General features: G+C 41.8%; 2 protein-coding genes across 2 annotated transcripts in view; both read left to right on the top strand.

The window, feature by feature from the left end:
* The window catches only part of LOC111959815 (follistatin-related protein 1), a 52,002-nt gene extending 46,945 nt beyond the window's left edge, over positions 1 to 5,057 (top strand). Inside the window, exons 9-11 of the mRNA XM_023981614.2 lie at positions 2,392 to 2,502; positions 2,659 to 2,753; positions 3,595 to 5,057. Coding sequence (XP_023837382.1) covers positions 2,392 to 2,502; positions 2,659 to 2,753; positions 3,595 to 3,636 — 248 coding nt within the window. The 3' untranslated portion in view covers positions 3,637 to 5,057. The remainder of the gene's footprint in view (positions 1 to 2,391; positions 2,503 to 2,658; positions 2,754 to 3,594) is intronic.
* A 1,240-nt stretch (positions 5,058 to 6,297) lies between these two features.
* On the top strand, positions 6,298 to 22,560 carry LOC111959814 (leucine-rich repeat-containing protein 58). Its single transcript, XM_023981611.3, has 4 exons — positions 6,298 to 6,887; positions 19,357 to 19,485; positions 19,860 to 20,137; positions 20,258 to 22,560. Exons 1-4 carry the CDS (start codon positions 6,301 to 6,303, stop codon positions 20,449 to 20,451), a joined length of 1,188 nt encoding a protein of 395 aa, XP_023837379.2. The 5' UTR covers positions 6,298 to 6,300; the 3' UTR covers positions 20,452 to 22,560.
* The last annotated feature ends 528 nt before the right edge of the window (positions 22,561 to 23,088 follow it).

Raw genomic sequence — 23,088 nt, 5'->3', positions numbered from 1 at the left:
AAATATTTTAGCTAGCTAGCTATAGCTACTAGAAAGGAAGCTAGCATAACCCATAATAGCGACCTGCACACTGTTCACCAAAAGTAATGTAAATGTTTTTTATTATTCATCCAATCATGAACATATTTGGTGGTGTTGGGCCTCCCTGACACTTTGTTGATCTATTGAGGAACGAGAAAGAATAGCTCGGTTTGAAATTAATTTGGATATCTATGAAGGAAACATTAATTTTGCCTTACAATTATATATTTCCTTTTTTCTATGTATAAATTGTACATTATTTTGTGTGTAGGATGGACCTAAGAAAGTTTGAAAGACATATTTAATCTAACATGTACAGTGCATTTGGAAAGTATTCAGACCCTTTGACTTATTCCACATTTTGTTACGTTAAAGCCTTAAAAAATGTATTTTAAAAAATCTCATCAATCTACACACAATATCCCTTAATGACATTTTGGCAAATTGATAAAAAATATATAACAGAAATAACTTATTTATGTAAGTATTCAGAGCCTTTGCTATAAGACTCGAAATTGAGCTCAGGTGCATCCTGTTTCCATTGATCATCCTTGAGATGTTTCTACAACTTGATTGGACTCCACCTGTGGTAAATTAAATTGATTGGACATGATTTGGAAAGGCACACACCTGTCTATGTAAGGTTCCACAGTTGACAGTGCATGTCAGAGCAAAAACCAAGCCATGAGGTTGAAGGAATTGTCCGTAGAGCAAGACAGGATTGTGTCGAGGCACAGATCTGGGGAAGGGTACCAAAACATTTCTGCAGCATTGAAGGTCCCCAAGAACACAGTGGCCTCCATCATTCTTAAATGGAAGAAGTTTGGAACCACCAAGACTCTTCCTAGAGCTGGCCGCTCGGCCAAAATGAGCATTCAGGGGAGAAGGGCCTTGGTCAGGGAGATGACCAAGAACCCGATGGTCAATCTGACAGAGCTCCAGAGTTCCTCTGTGGAGATGGGAGAACCTTCCAGAAGGACAACCATCTTTACAGCACTCCACCAATCAGGCCTTTATGGTAGAGTGGCCAGACGGAAGCCATTCTTCAGTAAAAGGCACACAACAGTCCGCTTGGAACTTGACAAAAGGCACCTAAAGACTCTCAGACCATGAGAAATAATATTCTCTGGTCTGGTGAAACCAAGATTGAACTCTTTGGCCTGAATGCCAAGCGTTATGTCTGGAGGAAACCTGGCACCATCCCTACGGTGAAGCATGGTGGTGGCAGCATCATGCCTTGGGGATGTTTTTCAGCGGCTGGGAGACTAGTCAGGATCGAGGGAAAGATGAACGGAGCAAAGTACAGAGATCCTTGATGAAACCTGCTCCAGAGCGCTCAGGACCTCAGACTGGGACGAAGGTTCACCTTCCAACAGGACAACGACCCTGAGCACACAAGACAACGCAGGAGTGGCTTCGGGAAAAGTCTCTGAATGTTCTTGAGTGGCCCAGCCAGAGCCTGGACTTGAACCCGATCTAACCTCTCTGGAGAGACCTGAAAATAGCTGTGCAGCGACGCTCTCCATCCAACCTGACCGCTTGAGAGGATCTGCAGAGAAGAATGGAAGAAACTCCTCAAATACAGGTGTGCCAAGCTTGTAGCGTCATACCCAAGGAGACTCGAGGCTTTACTGAGTAAAGGGTGTCTGAATACTTATGTAAATCTGATATTTCCATTTGTATTTTTAATACATTTGCAAAAATTTCTAAAAAACGTTTTTTTCTTTGTCATTATTGGGTATGGTGAGTAGATTGATGAGGGGGGGAAACTATTTTATCAATTTTAGAAAAGGCTGTAACGTAACATAATGTCTAAAAAGTTAAGGGGTCTGAATACTTTCCAAATCCACTGTATGCTATTTCAAATGGCCCAGTACAGTGTTTTAACAGAGGGCATCACCCCTTTGTCCACTCACAATGTTTGTATTTGGTGTAAAAAAAAATATTTCTGTACAAAATTCATTACAAAAATTATGAATATTACACTAAGCGGAATTGCCCGGAATTACCCGAAATGCTGAGGTTATAACAGGTTAATGATGTAGGGGAAAGTTCAGTATGTGACCTCACAGAGCCTGCCCTGGGACCTCACCAGAGCCAGGGACACAGATACTGTAGTAGAGTGCTCTAACATACTATGCAAACACACTCACACTATCTATGGCTCTGTTGCTCTTTCTGCTGCGGACTATGCATAAACTCATCACTACTCAACTGCATTGACAATGTTTTATTTAGACAGAATAAATTGATTTAACTTAAAAACACAGAATTGTATATCTCTTTGTTAGATGTGGGGTGTATGAGAGGCACCATAACTGCTGTACTCAATCTATTTTTAATCTGAATTCTATGTGCCCCCCCCTGCAGAGTGTGCCCTGGAGGATGAGACCTATGAAGATGGGGCCGAGACACAGGTGGAGTGTAACCGCTGTGTGTGTGCCTGTGGTAACTGGGTCTGCACCGCCATGACCTGCACTGGTGAGGAAAGACACACCAGCACACCTGCATAGACACACTGACTCATCTACAAGTCAACTGAACCACATATAGCACAACAGATAAGGACTCAACAACTGTCCTTCTCTCTCTCCAATTGTTCCTGTAATTCTTTCATCCTTTGCATCTCTTTCTCAGACAAGACAGCGGTTGTCAAGGAGACCGGGGAGGCGGGGCAGGAGATGACAGAGGAGGAATGGAGTCTCCGTGTGACCGAGCTTAACAAGCACCAGGTCAGCCTGTCACCAAAGGAAACAGTTGGTCAAAGTTCAACGGACAGACCAGGCCGCTCTCCAATCTCCCCAGACAGATGGGTAGCTCTGGAATTTGTCTAGACAGAGTTATCAACTAGCTGCAATATTATTGAAAGTTTAGAACAAATTAGTTTATTACACCCGTTTCACCCCTTGAAAGATGTGTACTACAGCCCATGAGTAATTATTCTGCATATCTCACAACATTAAGGGTGGTTTGAACAGTCATGACTATGCAAATAGTGTACCTAGACCAGGGCTCTCCAAACCTGTTCTTGGAGAGCTACCCTCCAGTAGGTTTTTGCTCCATTTTCAGTTGTAACTAATCTAATTTACCTTATCAACCAGTTAATTATTAGAATCAGGTGCGCTAGATTAGGGTTGGAACCCTGACCTAGACCATCAGGAGTGGGAGATATGCTTTGTCATGCCAATACAGCATGTTTAGTTGTCCTGAGAAAGAAACAGTGGTAGAGTTGTTCTTTATTGATGACTAACCTTGTACAGACCATACGACCCATTATCGGCTGCCAAGGCAGCAACTACTTTTCCTGGGGTCCAGCAACATTAAGGCAGTTATAGAATTTAAAAAACATTACAGTATATTTAACAATAGATTTCACAGCACATTAAGTGTGTGCCCTCAGGCCACTACTCTACTACCACATATCTACAACACTGGGTAGAAGAATTTTGGGTATTGAGTCTGTTACTATTTATTTAATCAGAGCTACATGGCATACAGTATATTGCTCTTCTCATGACAATATATAACATTCTCCTCTCACACCATCTCTCTCTCTCCCTCTTTCAAATACAGGAAACAGTGGAGAAGATGAAGGCCAGCACAAAGGAGGCCTAAGAGGCCCAAAGAAGAAGGGCTTGAGAGAGAGAGTCACTCTTCCTCTATACTTGATGTACCTTGAGGCCCTGTGCTGTTGCTGAATTTACTCATATGTTAATTATAATAGCTTTTTTACTGTCTTTTTGTTGATGTTTGTTAGATGCAGGGGCAGTCTAGAGTATTATTTTAGGAGTTCCTTGTGTTAAGTACTGTCTTTATTTGTGATTGTATTACTGCACCCTGCACTAGGAATGGGGCCATTTTTTACTGTTACATTTTTCTTCTTCTTCCTATGTATACAATATAGATACAGTATTCATTGGTATGGCTCTTGTTAGTAAAATAGCAAGCAGTAATTGTTTGGAATGAGAAAGATGAGAGATATTAGGAGTGAGCTGTCGGGACACCTTTCTTCATCAAGGAAACAAAATCATCTTGAAAGTCCTTCAAAATGTGTTAGAGAAGTGTAGAGCAAGATGATGACAGTGTCCTATTGTAGGGGAAGGTAGTGGGATGTCATACACTTGACTTTAAGCGTATTTGCTTACAGAACTGCCATGATACTACTTGACCAATGCACTTCCCCCTCCGTGACTAGCAGCGTAGTTTCAGGCCTTAGTGAGTCATCCCATTTAGTTAGTATGCCCTGCTTTTTGACAAATACACTTGCTCCTATGTACAATTTCTTATATGCTTGAGTTTGAGATCATATGTGGTCACAATGGCTCCTGTGCTGTATTCAATCAGCGCTCTCTGGTGCTTGTTTCAGAAACATCGAAGCAATAGTCATCTAGATGTGAAACCCCAAGTAGAATGAAAGCAACAAGCACCAAGCACAGAGCTGAACTGAGTACAGCAGGGAGAGAACTGAAACCAAAGCCTGATGATGACTATGATGATGAAATGATGTACGAACCCCTCCAGGTAAAGCATTACTCTGGACCCAGCAACAACACTATACCTGTGCTTATCAAAGATCAGTTATAAGGATTAGCCTTGCTGTCAGCTAACATAACTTAGATGCATCTCTAACTCAGAGTGAATGCGTCTGTCAGATAATGTGTGTGTGTGTGATGAGGGAGTGTTTTTTGAGAGAGTGTGAGGCGGTGAGTGTCATATTTGTTTTATGTTTTGTCAAAATCCCACTCATCCTGAGAATTATTTGTGGTTAAATCAGTGCCTTTAACACCCAAACATAGGCCTGCAGACACACTGTCGAGGTCTTGTGTCCAGCAAGCTTTAAACCACAATTGGATTGGGCAAGACTATAATTGGCAGAATTTTTATAGTAACCTTAGAGCTATGTGGTTTAGTCCTTGTTAAATGTTTGTGTAAAAGTTCCATAACTAGTTTGGTTAATAACTTTTTATTCTCAAAGGAATGCAGAGTGTATAAGGAGTATATATGCCAATAAAAGACAACCCATACAGTACTACAAATGTCTCAACCTGTGTGTTTGTGTGTTTATCTTTTATGTTCAAACAGTAATAAATAAAAATCTTAAGACACAAAAAATATAAAATAATCACATTTTTGCATCAGAGCTGTCTATCTGAGAAATGTTGCTGGTGTGGTTTTCTACAGAAAATCTAGCCTACATTCCATTTGTATTGGTCCAAGAGGCAGTGTTCCAATGCCATCTGGTTCATATTGTGGCTGTAATATGATAATCCTTTTTAAAAGTCACTAAACATTGCAAACAGTGTTTTTTTTTTTATTCTGCTATGAGGCATTGTGGTTTAAGTAGGATGTGGGTGAATTGATGTTGCTTTTTAAACCTACATCAGGTTATACACGTTTTGTATATATATAATTATATTCTCTCGTATGATGTCTTACATAATGTAGGCTACTAGTGGATGAATGCATAATATCCAGGGGTTCATCACCACCTTCAACTTTCTCCCAGTTTTAGTTTATTATTGACCCATTAGAAATTGAAGCACGACAAACCTGTTTTACCAGCGAACGGGAGACAAAAACGTCGTGATGTTACTCTAACAGATCATATCCAACTGATATAAATGCATGTAGGCCAATGAACGGCTTCAACGGTTAGGGCGGAGCTACTGGAACAAGCCAACCCCGAAACATGTACTACAAATACTCACTGCTGAATAGTTGCTTTGTCTGTACCAGCCAGGTTCTGGCAATTTAGTGATCTCTCTCTATTCTACACAATAATCTTGCCAAATGTAAATGACCGACCCATATTACTTTCCTTAAAATACAGTGTGTCGTGTTGCAACCTGGTCTCAGAGCATTTCGTCAACTGCAACTTTGCATGAACAACATTAGCTTGAGTGCGTGAGCAACAATAGTGGACTCGACGTTTCTCCTTCAAAATAAAGGTCTCAATTGAAACTGATGCGAACAGATAAAAGCCCTAATATTTGTGTGAACTCTACAGTGGTGTTCTGTGGGTCTCACCGAGTAGGCTGATACGCCATTTCAAGGGTGCATAATCCATAGGTTTGGCTGTAGAGTGCAATTATAAGGTCTAATACATCCACAGTTTGTATTTTTGTAAAATTAACTAACACTTGTCTTTATATAACATTACAACCTTGTTTGGCATGATCGAGTGTAATTGTGGCGTGATTCCACTTTTTTCCTCCGTTTGAATCAGTTTCAATTGGGACTTTTATTTTGAAGGCAATTCCACTATTGCTGCTCACCGTAATGTTGTTTATGACACCCACATGCAACTCGGGCCATTGGCATTGGACTCCTCTCTTTATTTGGAGAACCACAAAGAGTGCAATCACCAGTTTGTCCAGAATATTGAAGAGTAGCCTACGCTGCGAAATGGATTTGCATGAAGGAACCGCACACGGACATGGTGAGGGTGTTTTAGACTTGTCGCGTCTGAATTTGAACACTTTGAGCTTAGTCAACATCAGCGAGGAGCGAAAGATGGGCACCAAGCAGTTGTATCTAAGCTTCAACCGACTGCCCTCGCTTCCCGGATCGGTTTGCATGTTCTCCAACCTCGAGTTTCTTGACATTAGCAACAACGGACTATCGGTCATCTGTGAAGGCATTACTTGGTTAACGAAGCTCAGAACACTAATAGCCAAGAACAACCGTCTGGACGAATTCTCGCTTCCCAAGGAGTTCGGGTCTTTGCCGCTGGAGGTGTTGAATCTAAGTGGCAATAGGTTTGAGGAAATTCCAGCGCAGTTCCTGAAGTTGCAGCGACTACAATCACTTTCCCTGGGGGGAAACAGACTCCAAAGTATTCCTGCAGAAATTGAGAATTTAACCAGGTATGTAGAATACATAACTATGCCCGCGGCCTCACCAGCTGCTAACCACAGCAACTAGCTTGTTGCAGTCACCAGTGATTACATCACAAACGTTCACATAATTTGCAACAAACGGCCTGTCACAATGACTAGTTTAGGCCAACTGTAGTCAGTCTCCTGGGCGAACAGCGAGTTCAGCCAATAGCATTTAACTGCAGCCTGCAATTCTGGGTGTTCCAGCATGTGGGCATTCCAATTGGAACGCCCCCCCCCCACTCGCATTACATTGGTTCCTGCATGAACGCCGCCTCCCCCCGAACATGACATCTTAATGCTTGTGACACTTTTGAATGTTGTTCAAAGGGAAATCAAAATATTATCTGAGTTTTTTTTTAATGCCCCTGCCTCATGGAGTCGTTCTTGCTAGCTAGCGGGAGCAACACCGGTAGACGGTGTCCCTCACTCCCGCTTGCTGAACACCTGCCTCACCATCATTGCCGAAAAACAGTGCCTGACGGGTGGGGCGAAGGACGCTGTCTACCGGTCGTCCCAGCCTCCCGCTAGCACAACAGGCGGGAGGCTGGGACGACACCATGTACTAGCTAACTCTCTACAGTAGCTTGTTAGTGACACTGCATGCTAGCTTGCTAGTTAGCTTGCACACTATGTCGCTCCCCTGTACCGGAGAAAACCGTGCCCGACAGGCAGGGGCTAGGGACACTCCCCAGCTAGCAATGAGGAATCTGCCCGGAAGTGGCCCTCCGGGGGGCCGGAACTGATTGAATCGGCCCGGTGTCGTACTCAGCCCGGAGTACGTGGAGGAAACCCCATTTGTGGAGGAAACCCCATACACCTGGTGACCATGTCAGCGTGCATTCCCCTGGCCTGCCACAGGAGTCGCTACAGTGAGATGGGACAAGGACATCCCGGCACGGGTCTTGAATCAGCTTCTGTAGCAATGCAGTGCAGTGTCTTAGACCGCTGCGCCACTCGGGAGGCTCCACCCATAACGCTTTTAAATCGTATAAATTGCCTTGCACAAAGTATCAAAATACTACACAGGACTCTTTAAAGAATTTCAAACAATGAGAAAATATGGAAAAATGAATCATGAAATGTTAATTCCATAAAGCAGCCAGTATAATCTTCTGCCAGAGAGTAGCCCCAATCGGCCCGAGCCCCAAGTAATACATTTGGGCCAGATAACTCACCCCGGAATCGGCCCGAGCTCAATCCCCGCATCCTAGCCATAAGTAATACCGCCAAAGACGGCCCAGACTCAGGCCACATGACGTCGGCCGAGTGCCCCGACTCTCAGCCGGAATCAGCCCAAATCCACTGTGGGTCTACCGGTCACCCCCTCCTCCCGCTAGAACAGCAGGCGGGAGGCTGGGGAAACACCATGTGTTGGCTAGCATGCGAGTTAGGATGCTAGCTAGCAAACATTTCCGCCCCCGTCTCCAAACTGCTGTGTACCGGACTAGCTGGCTAAGCTAGCACACTGTGTCCTTAACTCCCGCCTGCCAAACACCTGCCCTCGCCATTGTTAACAGAACTGCAGGAAAACAGTGCCCGACAGGCAGGGATGGACACTGTCTACCGGTGTGAGACTAGCTAGCTACCGTTGTCACACCTGCCCCTTCTTCTGTGGGGTTTATCGGTGGCTGGCATCCAATGTTATTGTGTGTTAATGCCTTCTATTGTACTGGAGTACACCTACTGTACTGGAATCCCGCCTGCCCTAGCTTAAATTGACCAACAGAAGTATAAAGAGATGCAGGAATGCCCCGACTTGCAGGCCGCAATTGCACCTTTCTCAGTTCAGCGGGTACAGGATAGTTCAACTGCCAATTCTGCTTAGGGTTGTAAAGGATGAACTGATGCCCTTACATCAGTGACTTGTCAGGCAGAGATGAGGGAGCAAGCTATACAACTACAACTACTGTGATTATTATTATTATTATTACTATTATTATTATTATTATTATTTGACCCTGCTGGTCATCTATGAACGTTTGAACATCTTGGCCATGTACTGTTTTAATCTCCAGCCGGCACAGCCAGAAGAGGACTGGCCACCGCTCAGAGCCTGGTTCCTCTCTAGGTTCCTGCCTTTCTAGGGAGTTTTTCCTAGCCACCGTGCTTCTACGTCTGCATTGCTTGCTGTTTGGGGTTTTAGGCTGGGTTTCTGTATAGCACTTTGTGACATCGGCTGATTGTAAAAWGGGCTTTATAAATACATTTGATTGATACTATGCTGTCTTGTAGCCCACTACCATGGTAGCTTGCCTTTACAAACATAATGCACTTATTTGATTGCCAGGACTATGGTTAAATGGATTTCAACAGATTCTCACTCCCTGAGCCTAAACTAAAGCAGACTTTATATCGAAACCTAACCTGTGTTTTTCAGGAAATTAAAACTTTATACTATCACAACATCCAGCTAATCAGGCCTTTAGCAACCCTGACTGGTGTGTGAGATATCCAGGAATCTTATATGTTCTTGGGCAGGTGCATGACAGACTGCCATTGCCACACTCAGAGCAGAAAATGTGTGGTTCATATGGTGGGGTACACACTGCGCAGTATACACGTAAACAACCTTTGGGATGACTAACTAGTCTTCATAAATGACACACACAAACACTCACTTGCACATGGTCAAGACACACACGTACGCATACACACTTGTACATAGTCATCACACACACACGAGCACATAAAGAAATTCAAGCCTCTTGTGGTCAATATGTGAAGGATGCCAAGTTTGTATAAAGTGCAGGGACAGTGTGTTCCGATGGTACTAAAAAACAAGGTCATCTGGATTTTTTATTTATTTCTCTCCTTATATCATGTTTACACTGTGCCAGTGGTAGGTTAATATCAGTGGGAACAGTTTAGGATCCTCCTCAGGGTAGGTTCCTCAGTGAATTTCAAAAATAGTGAAACAAAGTTATTATTTTTAGATAAAACTGTACTAAATATATTCAAATGTCCCCAAATAATTGATTAAAATGCACTGTTCTGAAATTAAGATCTACAGTAGCCTCAGCAGCACTCTGTAGGATAGCACCATGGCGTAGCCGGAGGACAGCTAGCTTCTGTCCTCCTTTGGGTACATTGACTTCAAGACAACCTAGGAGGCTCATGGTTCTCACCCCCTTCAATAGACTTACACAGTAATTATGACAACCTCCGGAGGACGTCCACCAGCCTATCAGTGGCTATCACCCAATCAAAGGATCAGATAATGAATCTAGTACTGAAAGCATAAGCTACAGCTATCTGGCACTGCATTGCATAAAATGTGGTGAGTAGGTGACTCAAAGGGAGAGAAAGACAATAGTTTACTTTCCACTTAGCTAGTTTAGCCTACTCAAACACCTGGCTCAAACAGAAAATAATGCAATTTTAGCTAGCTGGCTATGGCTATCCAACACTGGAACTCTTCCAAGTCAAGGTAAGCTTTTGGTTTTATTGACGTATTAGTTCTAGTAGCTATATTGACTATGAGGTGACAACGATGTAGGCTATGTGTAGCGGTTAGTGTTCATGAAATGAAGGTTCGCCTGGTCACAGACCGCTGATGTGTTGTGCACTGAAGTCCACAAGCGAAGGGAAAAGGTGTGAGACTGAGAGCGTGTAGATTCAGTTGAAGTCGGAAGTTTACATACACCTTAGGCAAATACATTTAAACTCAGTTTTTCACAATTCCTGACATTTAATCATAGTAAAAGATCCCTGTCTTAGGTCAGTTTAGGATCACCACTTTATTTTAGGAATGGGAAATGTCAGAATAATAGTAGAGAATAATTTATTTCAGCTTTTATTTCTATCATCACATTCCCAGTGGGTCAGAAGTTTACATACACTCAATTGGTATTTGGTAGCATTGCCTTAAACAATTTAAACTTGGGTCAAACGTTTCGGGTAGCCTTCCACAAGCTTCCCACAATAAGTTTGGTGAATTTTGGCCCATTCCTCCTGACAGAGCTGGTGTAACTGAGTCAGGTTTGTAGGCCTCCTTGCTCGCACACGCTTTTTCAGTTCTGTCCAAAAATGTTCTATAGGATTGAGGTCAGGGCTTTGTGATGGCTACTCCAATACCTTGACTTTGTTGTCCTTAAGCCATTTTGACTCACCACTTTGGAAGTATGCTTAGGGTCATTGTCCATTTGGAAGACCCATTTGCGATCAAGCTTTAACTTACTAACTGATGTCTTGATGTTGCTTCAATATATCCACATAATTTTCCATCCTCATGATGCCATCTATTTTGTGAAGTGCACCAGACCCTCCTGCAGCAAAGTATCCCCACAGCATGATGCTGCCACTCCCTTTCTTCACGGTTGGGATGGAGTTCTTTGGCTTGCAAGCCTCCCCCTTTTTCTCCAAACATAACAATGGTCACTATGGCCAAACAGATCTATTTTTGTTTCATCAGACCAGAGGATATTTCTCCAAAAAGTGCAATCTTTGGCCCCATGTACAGTTGCAAACCGTAGTCTGGCTTTTTTATGGAGGTTTTGGGGCAGTGGCCTCTTCCTTGCTTAGCGGTCTTTCAGGTTATGTCGATTATAGGACTCGTTTTACTGTGGATATAGATACTTTTGTACCTTTTTCCTCCAGCATCTTCACAAGGTCCTTTGCTGTTCTGGGATTGATTTGAACTTTTCGCACCAAAGTACGTTCATCTCTAGGAGACAGAACACATCTCCTTCCTGAGCGGTATGACGGCTGCGTGGTCCCATGGTGTTTATACTTGCATACTATTGTTTGTACAGATGAACGTGGTACCTTCAGGCATTTGGAAATTGCTCCCAAGGATAAACCAGATTTTTTTTTCCTGGGGTCTTGGCTAATTTCTTTTGATTTTCCCATGATGTCAAGCAAAGAGGCACTGAGTTTGAAGGTAGGCCTTGAAATACATCCACAGGTACACCTCCAATTGACTCAAATGATGTAAATTAGCCTAACAGAAGCTTCTAAAGCCATGACATAATTTCCCAAGCTGTTTAAATGCACTTAGTGTATGTAAACTTCTGACCCACTGGAATTGTGATACAGTGAAATCTGTCTGTAAACAATTGTTGGAAAAATTACTTGTCATGCACAAAGTAGATGTCCTAACTGACTTGCCAAAACTATAGTTTGTTAACAATAAATTTGTGGTGGTTGAAAAACGAGTTTTAATGACTCCAACCTAAGTGTATGTAAACTTCCGACTTCAACTGTAGTTGCAAAAAGGAATTATTTATATATACACAGCGAGCAAAGTGATCATGCTGTTTTTATGTGGCTGCTATGAAAGTAAACTGTGTTTACGTGCGATCAGGGGTATATTCCGCTGATTCTGTTCAAAAACTTTCCTTAAACGGAAACAAATGGAATGAAACGGGGATTAACATACATGAATTGGTATGTAGAAACTCTTAATTTGCAACTGCACTAATGATTAAACCCTAGATGCAGGCTCCCGAAGGGCGCAGCGGTCTAAGGCACTGCTATAGGCATCACTACAGACACCCTGGTTCGAATCCAGGCTGTATCACAACAGGCCGTGATTGCGAGTCCCATTAGGCTGCGCACAATTGGCCCAGCGTCGTCCGGGTTTGGCCGGTGTAGGCCGTCATTTTCAATAAGAATTTGTTCTTAATTGACTTGCCTAGTTAAATAAGGGTTATATATTTATATTCTTTTATATCAGCTAGATGCAGGCAAGTGTGTGCAAGCAGTATTGAATGTATCACTGTCTGTCACCTTGATTACAAAAAATTTGCTTGACGTGTGCACCTACATTATAAACTTTCATTCATAGGCTAAATTGTAGCAACCTCATGAAGGGTACAGGGAAAATTTGAGTGTTGTGTAGTAGCCTAAACTATTCAATGTTACATTGAGCTGGGTGAAATGGAATATGAATGACAGTCATCCAACATGCTGTAATAGAAATACCTTAAGGTCATGCTCCATCTTAAACGGCACCGACCACCACTGATCTGACTATATAGTTAACATCATAAAAGAGAGAACTCATAAAGTCACAGAGATGTGTGCACAGTGCGTGCAACTGGGATGTGGGTCATGTCATGAGGTTAAACAGTAGCCCATTTATATGCTTACCAAAGATAAGTGTGTAAATACTTTTAACTTCATCAGGAAGAGACCCACATTGGCTTTAATAGTTGTTGTTCCACCCATTCTGTGCCATTTGAGGTGAGTAACTTGGTGGGGGGGGATTTTTTGAGTGTTGTTAACATTTCTATGGGTAACAGGGTTGACGTTATGCTCGTTTTCCACCACAAAACAGCAAAAAAGAGTAGAACCAGCTCACCTGCGTTTACACTATGATTTGACTATTAGATGTTCAATGTTTCTTTTTAAAAAAAATCATAGTTTAGCCATGTTAAAGTGAGATTTTTTTTTTTTTTCACATGAAATAAATATTCTTCAGAAATTACTTTGGGGAAATTCCAAGTTAAGTGACACAGACTCAGGTTTTTCACTTAAATGTATTTCAAACAAAAACTAATGATTGCAAAGGTGAACAGACCATATAACTATGTACAATGACTACTTTTTAACAATTTCCACAAACATTTTATAGAAAAGCATGGTAACAGAATTATGGTTTGTGTTTGTTCCGTCATTCTGTTACCAAACTTTGCATCTGCACTGTTCTTCAACAAAATAACTAGGGATTATTATTATTATAACTAGGGATCCTCTAGGATTTTGCCTGTGTTTAGCTCCATTCTATTTATTTAAAAAAAATCCTAAACTCCCCAGTCCTTAACGATTACAAGCATACCCATAACATGATGCCCCTATTCTTGAAAATATGGACAGTGGTACTCAGTAATGTTTGGGGCAAATCCAATGCAACACAACACTTTGTATTCAGGACAAAAAGATAATTGCTTTGCTACATTCTTTGCAGTATTACTTTAGTGCCCTGTTGCAAACAGGATGCATGATATGGAATATTTGTATTCTGTACAGGCTTCCTTTTCCTCTGTCAATTAGGTTAGTATTGTGGAGTAATTATAATGTTGTTAAAGACCTCTTAAGGATCGGACCCTTTTTCCAATTTTCGCCTAAAATGAAAAATAAATCTGACTGCCTGTAGCTCAGGACTTGAAGCAAGGATATGCATATTCTTGATACTATTTGAAAGGAAACACTTTAAAGTTTGTTAATGTGAAATGAATGTATATATATAGATATATATATATATGATTGCCTTTGACAATCAACCGTTCTCTGTCGTGGGTGATGTTGGCTTTCGCAACTGGTCGAGCACCGGTACACACTAACGTTACCAAGTGCGCTATTCTTCAGATGTTGCCCTGCCGGAGTTACAATAATAGCGTCACTGCTATTAGCTTCACGACATACTATGGAACTCAGTTTGGGTTTTTGCGTGTCAAAAAAGGTGCATGTCAAATAGTACTATTTGACCGTCAAATTACACAGTTCTATTATATAATGTTGTGTGTTCTGAATTTGCACGTGCAAGCCAAGCGTCACCACTACTATCAGTAGCACTGTCAAAGCTGTACAAAAAAGTCTGCAAATACCAGCCACTAACGATGTGTTTACAATACCGCGTTGGTAATAAAGCATGATTTGTACGACCGCAACTTCTAGGGTAGCTAGCTTTAGCTTGGTACTTAGCTAGCACCAGTAGAAACTGCAGTCATTTTCACAATTCTTAGCAATGATTTCGGAATCCTTGTGAGTAAGTGTTAGCCAGCTACTTAACCCTGTTGCCCAAAGCTAACGTTTTAAGCAGCCAGCTAGCTTCATCTGGCTAGTGAGACTCGACTTGACCGGGTTATGTGTTGTGAAGCTAGCCACAAAAAGGATTTGGCACAATAGTGGAATTTGTGGTTTGCCTTCAAAATACAAGTACCTCTTTGAAAGTGATGTAGAAGGTTACAATTGGTGGAATCATGCCATATTTAGACTAGATAATGTTAAACAAGAGTGGAATGTGAAGCAATGAAGTTGCCTATCAGTCTAATCGGTGACACCCACAGAACACAACTGTGAAGAGTTTACGCAAATATTAGCGTTGTAGCTCTTATCGTAGACTGTGACTGTGTGAAATCACCTCTCCAGTCAGCCTATTGTGTTTGTTGACATTCATATTGCAATGTACAGCTTTACCCAAGGATTGGGGATCAATGAAATAGGGTAATAGTCTACTCAATACCCAATATATTTTTCCCCCAATGTCCTCCTCAGTTATCAGACTCCAAAACATCCACACAGTATTTTTTTTCCTCGGGAATAGTGTTCAATACACATAGGCTGACGATAAATGTGGCTCAATTCAGTTGTTTGAGTCCCACAATAAGAGCTACGATGCTAATGTTTTCTGAGTGTCACTGAGTAGACTGATACCCCATGTCATTGAGCCACAATCTGTAGGTAAGGCTGTACAGTAAAACAATTATGTCCCCAATGCAATTCTAAGGTATAATACATCCAGTGTGATTTAAACAGATTTTTGTCAAATTAACAAATTGTCTTTTGTTGATTTGATATAACAACATTCCAACCTCGTTTAGCAGGATCTATTCAATTATGGCATAATTATACTATTTGTATTCATTTGCATCACTGTCAATGACATAATTTTATTTTGAAGACTAACTGCAAAGTCAACTATTGTGGCTAATCCTTATTCTGGCTAGCTTCACATAGATGGTTCCGACCACCATTAATCAAATAAGAACTTATAAATTAGGGTTATTTTAGATGATGACACCTAGCTATATCAACTCGGCATAAAAAGAAACGTCCTCTCACTGTCAACTGCGTTTATTTTCAGCAAACTTAACATGTGTAAATATTTGTATGAACATAACAAGATTCAACAACTGAGACATAAACTGAAAGTTCCGTAGACATGTGACTAACAGAAATTGAATAATGTGTCCCTGAACAAAGGGGATGTCAAAATCTAAAATAACTGGTGTGGCCACCAGCTGCATTAAGTACTGCAGTGCATCTCCTCATGGACTGCATCAGATTTGCCAGTTCTTGCTGTGAGCTGTTATAAAAAAAAATGTAACCTTTATTTAACTAGGTAATTCAGTTAAGACCAAACCCGGACCAACCCCGGCCAAACCCGGACGATGCTGGGCCAATTGTGCGCCGCCCTACGGGACTCCCAATCACGGCCGGATGTGATACAGCCTGGATTCAAACCAGAGACTGTAGTGACGCCTCTTGCACTGAGATGTAGTGCCTTAGACCGCTGCGTCCATGTGTGTGTGTTAACTATTTTACTGTACTAGAATGCTTAAGAACGCACAAATGTTCAATATCGGTATCGGGTTTTTTGGCAAGGAAAATATTGGATATCGGTATCGGCCAAAACTATATATCACACATTTAGATCTGGTAAAATAAAAATGCGTTTTCTATTTATTTTTTTGTTCCATCATCTTTGAAATGCAAGCGAAAGACCGTAAAGTAATTTTGCAGTTTAGGCACAATTTATATTTTGGCCGCTAGGTAATAGCAGTAAGTTTCAGATTGATCCAGTGAAGCATTGCAGTACTGGACAATATTTTTTATCAAATCTGCCCAAATGTGCCAAATTGGTCAATTGATACATTTTCAAGTACATAACTATAGAGAACATACAAGAAGTATATGGTAATACAAAATGTAAGTTTACACACTCCCAGGAATATAATGCATGATGGATCATTAGCTTATACACTAACTTTCACACATCTACATGGCCGGGCGAGGTGGAAGATCGCGGGTGTTCAAACTGTAGAACCCAGTTCCTACATTTGAATATAAACGTTTATTTTATATAACAAAACTATGCTACATTTTATCTCTGGGACCCTAGGACAGGGTCCCAGAGACAAATCAGGACAGGGTCCCCTAGGACAAATCAGAGCAAGTTTACTGAATGTAAGTACATTATTTACCTTCAGAGGTGAATGTATCAAACCAGTTGCTGTGATTTTTAAATGTTTTTGTTGTTGTGTACTCTCCTCAAACAATAGCATGATATTTTTTCATTCTAATAGCTACTGTAAATTGGACAGTTAACAATGAGCTAGCTAGTTTTATATGGGATTTAACAACAATAGTGCAGTTAGATTAACAATAATTTAACATTTATGCCCATATAAAACATGTTTATGTCCTGGAAAGTTTGCTGTTACTTACGTCATGCTAATCACATTAGCACAAGTTAGCTCAACCGTCCCAATAACGCAAAGCCAGAGTAAAATTCAAAGATAGGGTTACAGTCACTCACTCACTGTAACCTTGTCTTGTAAACATACTAACCAACACAAACTACATGTAAAGAGAGCCTCTCACTGACAACTTCAGAGCAGCTGAACATATACATTATCTCAGATCTACAGTTATGAATGATGGAGGTTGTATGGGACTAGGCCTCTGTGTTAGTGGTGTAACTGTAGAGTGAGTTGTTGAGATGGCCCTGAATGGCTTCTTTAGACCCTCGGGGACAGAGGCGCTGGCTCAGGGCTCATGCCCCAAGGACACATAATGACCTCTCCCAGTCGCTGCTGTGTCATCAGTTCCACAGGCAGACCAGATCATGGGGCAGATGGGCTGACTGCTCACTTTTAGTGTCAGGCCATTACATCTCCCTTTCTCTCCCTGTCTCTCTGTCCCTGCTGCTCCCTCTGTTCTTCTCTCTTTCTCTCCATTTCCCCAGTGTTCCTGTCTTTTCACTTTTTCATCTGTTCAGAGGGATTGGGATTAAGCAGAATGCTTGTGTATGCGTACATTTCCATTGGCGATTTGTGGACATTGGACAATAGTAATCTTTTTCTCTCTGCCTCAGTCAGTTTTGTAAATTGAACAAAAATATAAACGCAACATGTAAAGTGTTGTTCCAATGTTTCATGATCTGAAATAAAAGATCACGAGTAACCACGCCAGCCGAGGACCTCCACATCCGGCTTCTTCACCTGCAGAAACGTCCGAGACCAGCCACCCGGACAGCCGATGAAACTGTGGGTTTGCACAACCAAAGAATTTCTGCACAAACTGTCAAACCATTTCCGTGACGCTCATCTGCATGCTCTTTGTCCTCACCAGGATCTCGACCTAACTGCAGTTTGGCGTAATAACCAAATTCAGTGGGAAAATGTGCACCTTCAATGGCCATTAGCATGCTGGAGAAGTGTGCTCTTCACAGATGAATCCCGGTTTTAACTGTACCGGGCAGACGGTTGCCGTGTGGGCGAGCAGTTTGCCGACGTCAATGTTTTGTACAGAGTGCCCCATGGTTATGGTATGGGCAGGCATAAGCTACAGACAACGAACACAATTGCATTTTATCGTTACCGTGCTTTTACACCTGCATTGCTTGCTGTTTGGGGTTTTAGGCTGGGTTTCTGTACAGCACTTTGAGATATCAGCTGATGTAAGAAGGGCTATATAAATACATTTTATTTGATCGATGGCAATTTGAATGCACAGAGATACCATGACGAGATCGTGAGGCCCATTTTCATACCATTGATCTGCTGCCATCACCTCATGTTCAACATGATAATGCACGGCCCCGTGTTGCAAGGATCTGTACACAATTCCTGGAAGCCGAAAAATTCCCAGTTCTCCCATGGCCTTCCATACTCCCCAGACATGTCACGCATTGAGCATGTTTGGGATGCTCTGGGTCGACGTGTTCCTGACAATATCTAGCAACTTTGCACAGCCGTTGAAGAGGAGTGGGACAACATTCCACGGGCCACAATCAACAGCCTGGTCAAGGATATGTGTCGTGCTGCATGAGGCAAATGGTGGTTACACCAGATTCTGACTGGTTTTCTGATCCACGCCCCAACAGTGTATATGACTACCCCACATTGTCTGCTGCTTAGAACTGTGTATTTAGCCTACACTGCATTTGATTGCTCCAAACCTAAACGCCAGTCTTCACTAGATCTAAACTTCTGTCTGAAAAATAAATAATTGGGACTCTCTAGCAATGCCTCTCTACCTCTGGTGGCCCTTGAACAAAGTCAGAGTGAACCCACACAAACACACACACACAGGCAGGTAGGCAAAAAATCTATTGAAATTCCAGCACCTCTTTGTGCATAGTGTGTGTCTCCTCTTTGAAACAGTTTGTTTTGCAGTTCCATTGCTCCAGCCCATTCCTCATAGTCACATCTACACACACCTGTTATACTCCTTTTTACTATGGACCCGGCTGCTCAATCTTTGATGCCTTGCGCTCACTCTGGTAATGCATTGCTGTCACATACAGCATCAATGTCAACATGTGGGAACCCCATTGTGGTACTGATGTGTCAACATGGCTAGTCATGTGTCCACTTGGAACTGTCCTGTATACAGTATGTTATGGTGTTTTTAAAGTCCTAAACCCCTTCAGGCATGCTTTACTTGTTACCGTAATGTTAATTACCACTCGATATGATGCTAAACATATTAAACCTCTCTCTGTCAGTCTTGAGATGCTGTATTTGGGTGGTAACCTGATCACCTCTATTCCTCCTGAGCTGGCCAACCTGCCCTACCTCAGCTATCTGGTCCTGTGTGACAACCGCATACAAGGTGTACCCCCGCAGCTCACCAGGTAACCACAACACAATCATAACACAGCCTCAACCCCATCTAGAGCATACTGCCACAGCTCACCAGGTAAGCACAACACACCCATAATATAACCACAGGAAACTGCAAGTAAGCATTTCATTAGGCAATGTATACCTTGCGTATCCCTTACATACTAATAAAACTAAACTTAATACAACTACAACTCAATAATAAAAATAATAATAATACTGCTAAGACAGTCATAACCCACCAGCACCACAGCTCAACTGGTTACTACAATACATCCATAGTGGACTACTACAACTTAACCATAACCTAACCACGGTCTAGATTTCTGTTCATAATACTCAAAACGATAACCATGACCTTGTCAATCTCTCTCTCCCCCCTCAGGCTCCACTCCCTGCGCTCCCTGAGTCTCCATAACAACCTGCTGACCTACCTGCCCCGGGAGATCCTCAGCCTGGTGCGCCTGCAGGAGCTCAGTCTCCGCGGCAACCCCCTAGTGGTGCGCTTTGTCAAGGAGATGACCTACGACCCCCCATCACTGCTGGAGCTGGCGGGTCGTACCATCAAGAGCCGGAACGTTCCATACTCGTCCTGTGACATGCCCTCTCACCTGTTGCACTACCTAGACCTGGCTAGCAAGTGTCCCAATCCTAAGTGTGCCGGTACGTCTACTACACATTCATTTCTCATTGGACTGTGTCTGTATATAGTTGATTATGTATAATTATGTGTCAATTTATTTAAGTGTGCTTATTCTGTCTGTTTCTCTGCTCTCTCACCAGGCGTGTACTTTGACTCGTGCGTGCGCCACATCAAGTTTGTGGACTTCTGTGGGAAGTACCGGCTGCCCCTCATGCACTACCTGTGCTCCCCAGAGTGCACCTCACCCTGCAGCTCCAACCCCCAGAGCGACGCAGAGTCAGAGGATGAGATCAGCGTGCCCGCCTACCGCCTGCAGAGGGTGCTGCTGGGATAGCAGGAAGTGGAAGGGCCTCGAGTCCTAAACATATCAATAGCCTCAGAACCCGTCTTTCTCGCTGTGACTGGACGGTACTGTAGGGATGACATCTGACCCCTCTGGTCTCGTGTGTGTTTGATGCAAGACTAGATGCACAAAGACATACCCTCACACACAAACACACTCACACGTGAGAGATATCCGGTTGTCAATGTGGACCTAAACCAGGACAAATGTCTTTAGGTGGGTATGTCCCCTGGAACCCATTGACTCAGTCACTTTAGCCATCTAAAACTGGGGGACAAATGATGGGAGGGATCTTACCTCTTTTTCTCAGTAACACTACAGATCACTGATGCCTTCAGACTTTGAGCAGTGCCTTTAACAGATGAAGCATTTCACTCCATTCCTGATGGTTTCATGGGTAAACATAGGAGGGCAGTAGAAACCATAACTTTGCCAACTCGCTATGTGAGCTATTGAAAGGTTTTTCATGATTTTAGAACACTATCACACCATTCCTTAGAGTCAGGATATGAACAATTTAAGATTTCTAATTGCCTGAAAACAGGAAGTTTGTGACCCGGTTCTTTGTAAAAGCTTTGTTTTTCTCTCACACACAGGAAGTCGATCTAGGCCAGGCAGAGTGTGAATGGACGCCTGAAAGGAGAAAATCAAACGTATCTGACAAGATGCAATGAATGTTTGTATTTCCAGCTCTTGGTTTTCTCTAAATTTGACAGATATAGATATATGTATTAACACTTTGTATGTGGGAACATTTAGACAACTTCTACAGAAGGTACATGTTTAAGGTAACCGGAAGAATAATACAGTAGCTGGCCTTTCAATAATGCTGGTCTATTGTTACAGTGCCATGTAGAAGTGCTTTTGAATGTATATGTATATGCCTTATTGAAGAGAGAAGGAATTCTGTTTTCTTTATAAAGTGAGAAAAGAACAAAACAAACATTATTTTTCTTGTACCCTGAAAAATGTAACAATTAACTTTTTTTTAAATGTTCTATTTATGATCTGTTAACACTTTACTTGACACCTAGTGCCATAACTTGTTATGAAACATTCATAACAGCTGATATAACCTGTCGTAACACTGTCATGACACATATTTAGACCTCTTGTGACCTATTGCGTTATTTTATTGCAGGTTATGAACCCTACATAAAATCTACCGCAAAACCATTACACCATAACCTACATCAACAGTATTTTTATGTTTATATAACATTTTCTGAAATGTAACCTATTCAATTATCATTGTAATTGTGCACACATTGATGTCAGACATGCAGCTACCACAATGTTCTGTTGCTGATGACTAGGATCAGATTTCAGGAGCAGGACAAGACCCCCTCTTTTTGACTGATGACTAACAGGCCTATCATGCACATGCCCTTATCTGGCATATATGATTATGATGGTCATAATGCTTCTTGACAGTGTCAAAGTGTATTTTCTTAGTCCAAGTAAAGTGACACAGTATAGTCATAATGCTTCTTGACAGTGTCAAAGTGTATTGTCTTTTGTCCATGTAAAGTGACATAGGATGGTCATAGTGCTTCTTGACCGTCATAAAATGTATTTTCTACATGTTTTTATATGATACGGGGGAGAACATGATTCTTTAGAATCAATTTCAACGAAGAATTTAAGAAACTAACTTTCCAACGAAATCAAACTTGGCAGGAAAAAAAAAACATTTGAATAAATTAGGGTTTTGAGCTTATGTAGGTGTCATAACCAGCCATAAAATAATGCAATAGGTGTAAATATATGGTTCATGACAGTGTTATGTCAGTTATTATGACGTAGTTATGACGTTAGGTGTCAAGTAGTGTTACCCATGATCTTAACCACAATGTTGTGAAATTGAAGCAATTTTTCTAACGTACTGCTTTTATACCAATCCAACGTTCTACTGTCAATGACACTCAATGGTTCACACACTAATACAGTGCTTTCATTGAATATGACTTACTGAATATAATATAGTACTCATACAGGTCGACGATCTGTACTAAAGTATGTGCACTTTTCCCCTATAATATAGACTGTACACAGTATATAACAACATCCCTAATAAAGTTAATTTGAGTGTCTACAAAATGTGTGTGATATCTGTGAAACTTGTTATCCACGATAGTGCAACATTAGCAGACTGCACTACCATTTCCTATCTGTCTAGTTAGCTCCGAGTTCATAGTCAACATCTCATATCTGCTGAAGCTATGATGACATCTTAGCTTCTGTCGTCATTGTTTGCTATGTAGACTATGAGGAAGAATCAGTGGGCCTGTCACCAAACAGTGTCCATTTGTTTGTTTGCCTGCCTGTTGTGAAAATGACTACAATGCATTTCCACTGTATCTTTCTCCAGGACTAACTGCCAAACGGTTGACAGTTGGAACTATGCTAGATTGCTAGGCCGTCTGTGAGTGTGCATGAGCGTGACTGACTGTTTTGTTTTGAGTCATTGGTAGCTTGAATGAGTTGCGTTCAGGACCAGTCTGCTTCATTTGCATATGAACATGATTGCATTACTGAGGGAAATGCAGAGGGACCTCTTCTTTAACCCAGCACTAAGAGATGCCAGGGGAATGCCATTCTGCCTCCTCTCAATCAAAAGATCCCTTT

Source organism: Salvelinus sp. IW2-2015, linkage group LG36, assembly GCF_002910315.2.
Source record: "Salvelinus sp. IW2-2015 linkage group LG36, ASM291031v2, whole genome shotgun sequence".
NCBI lineage: Eukaryota > Metazoa > Chordata > Actinopteri > Salmoniformes > Salmonidae > Salvelinus > Salvelinus sp. IW2-2015.
The sequence above is the reverse complement of the archived record's forward strand: the minus strand, read 5'-3'. Positions and strand labels throughout refer to the sequence as shown.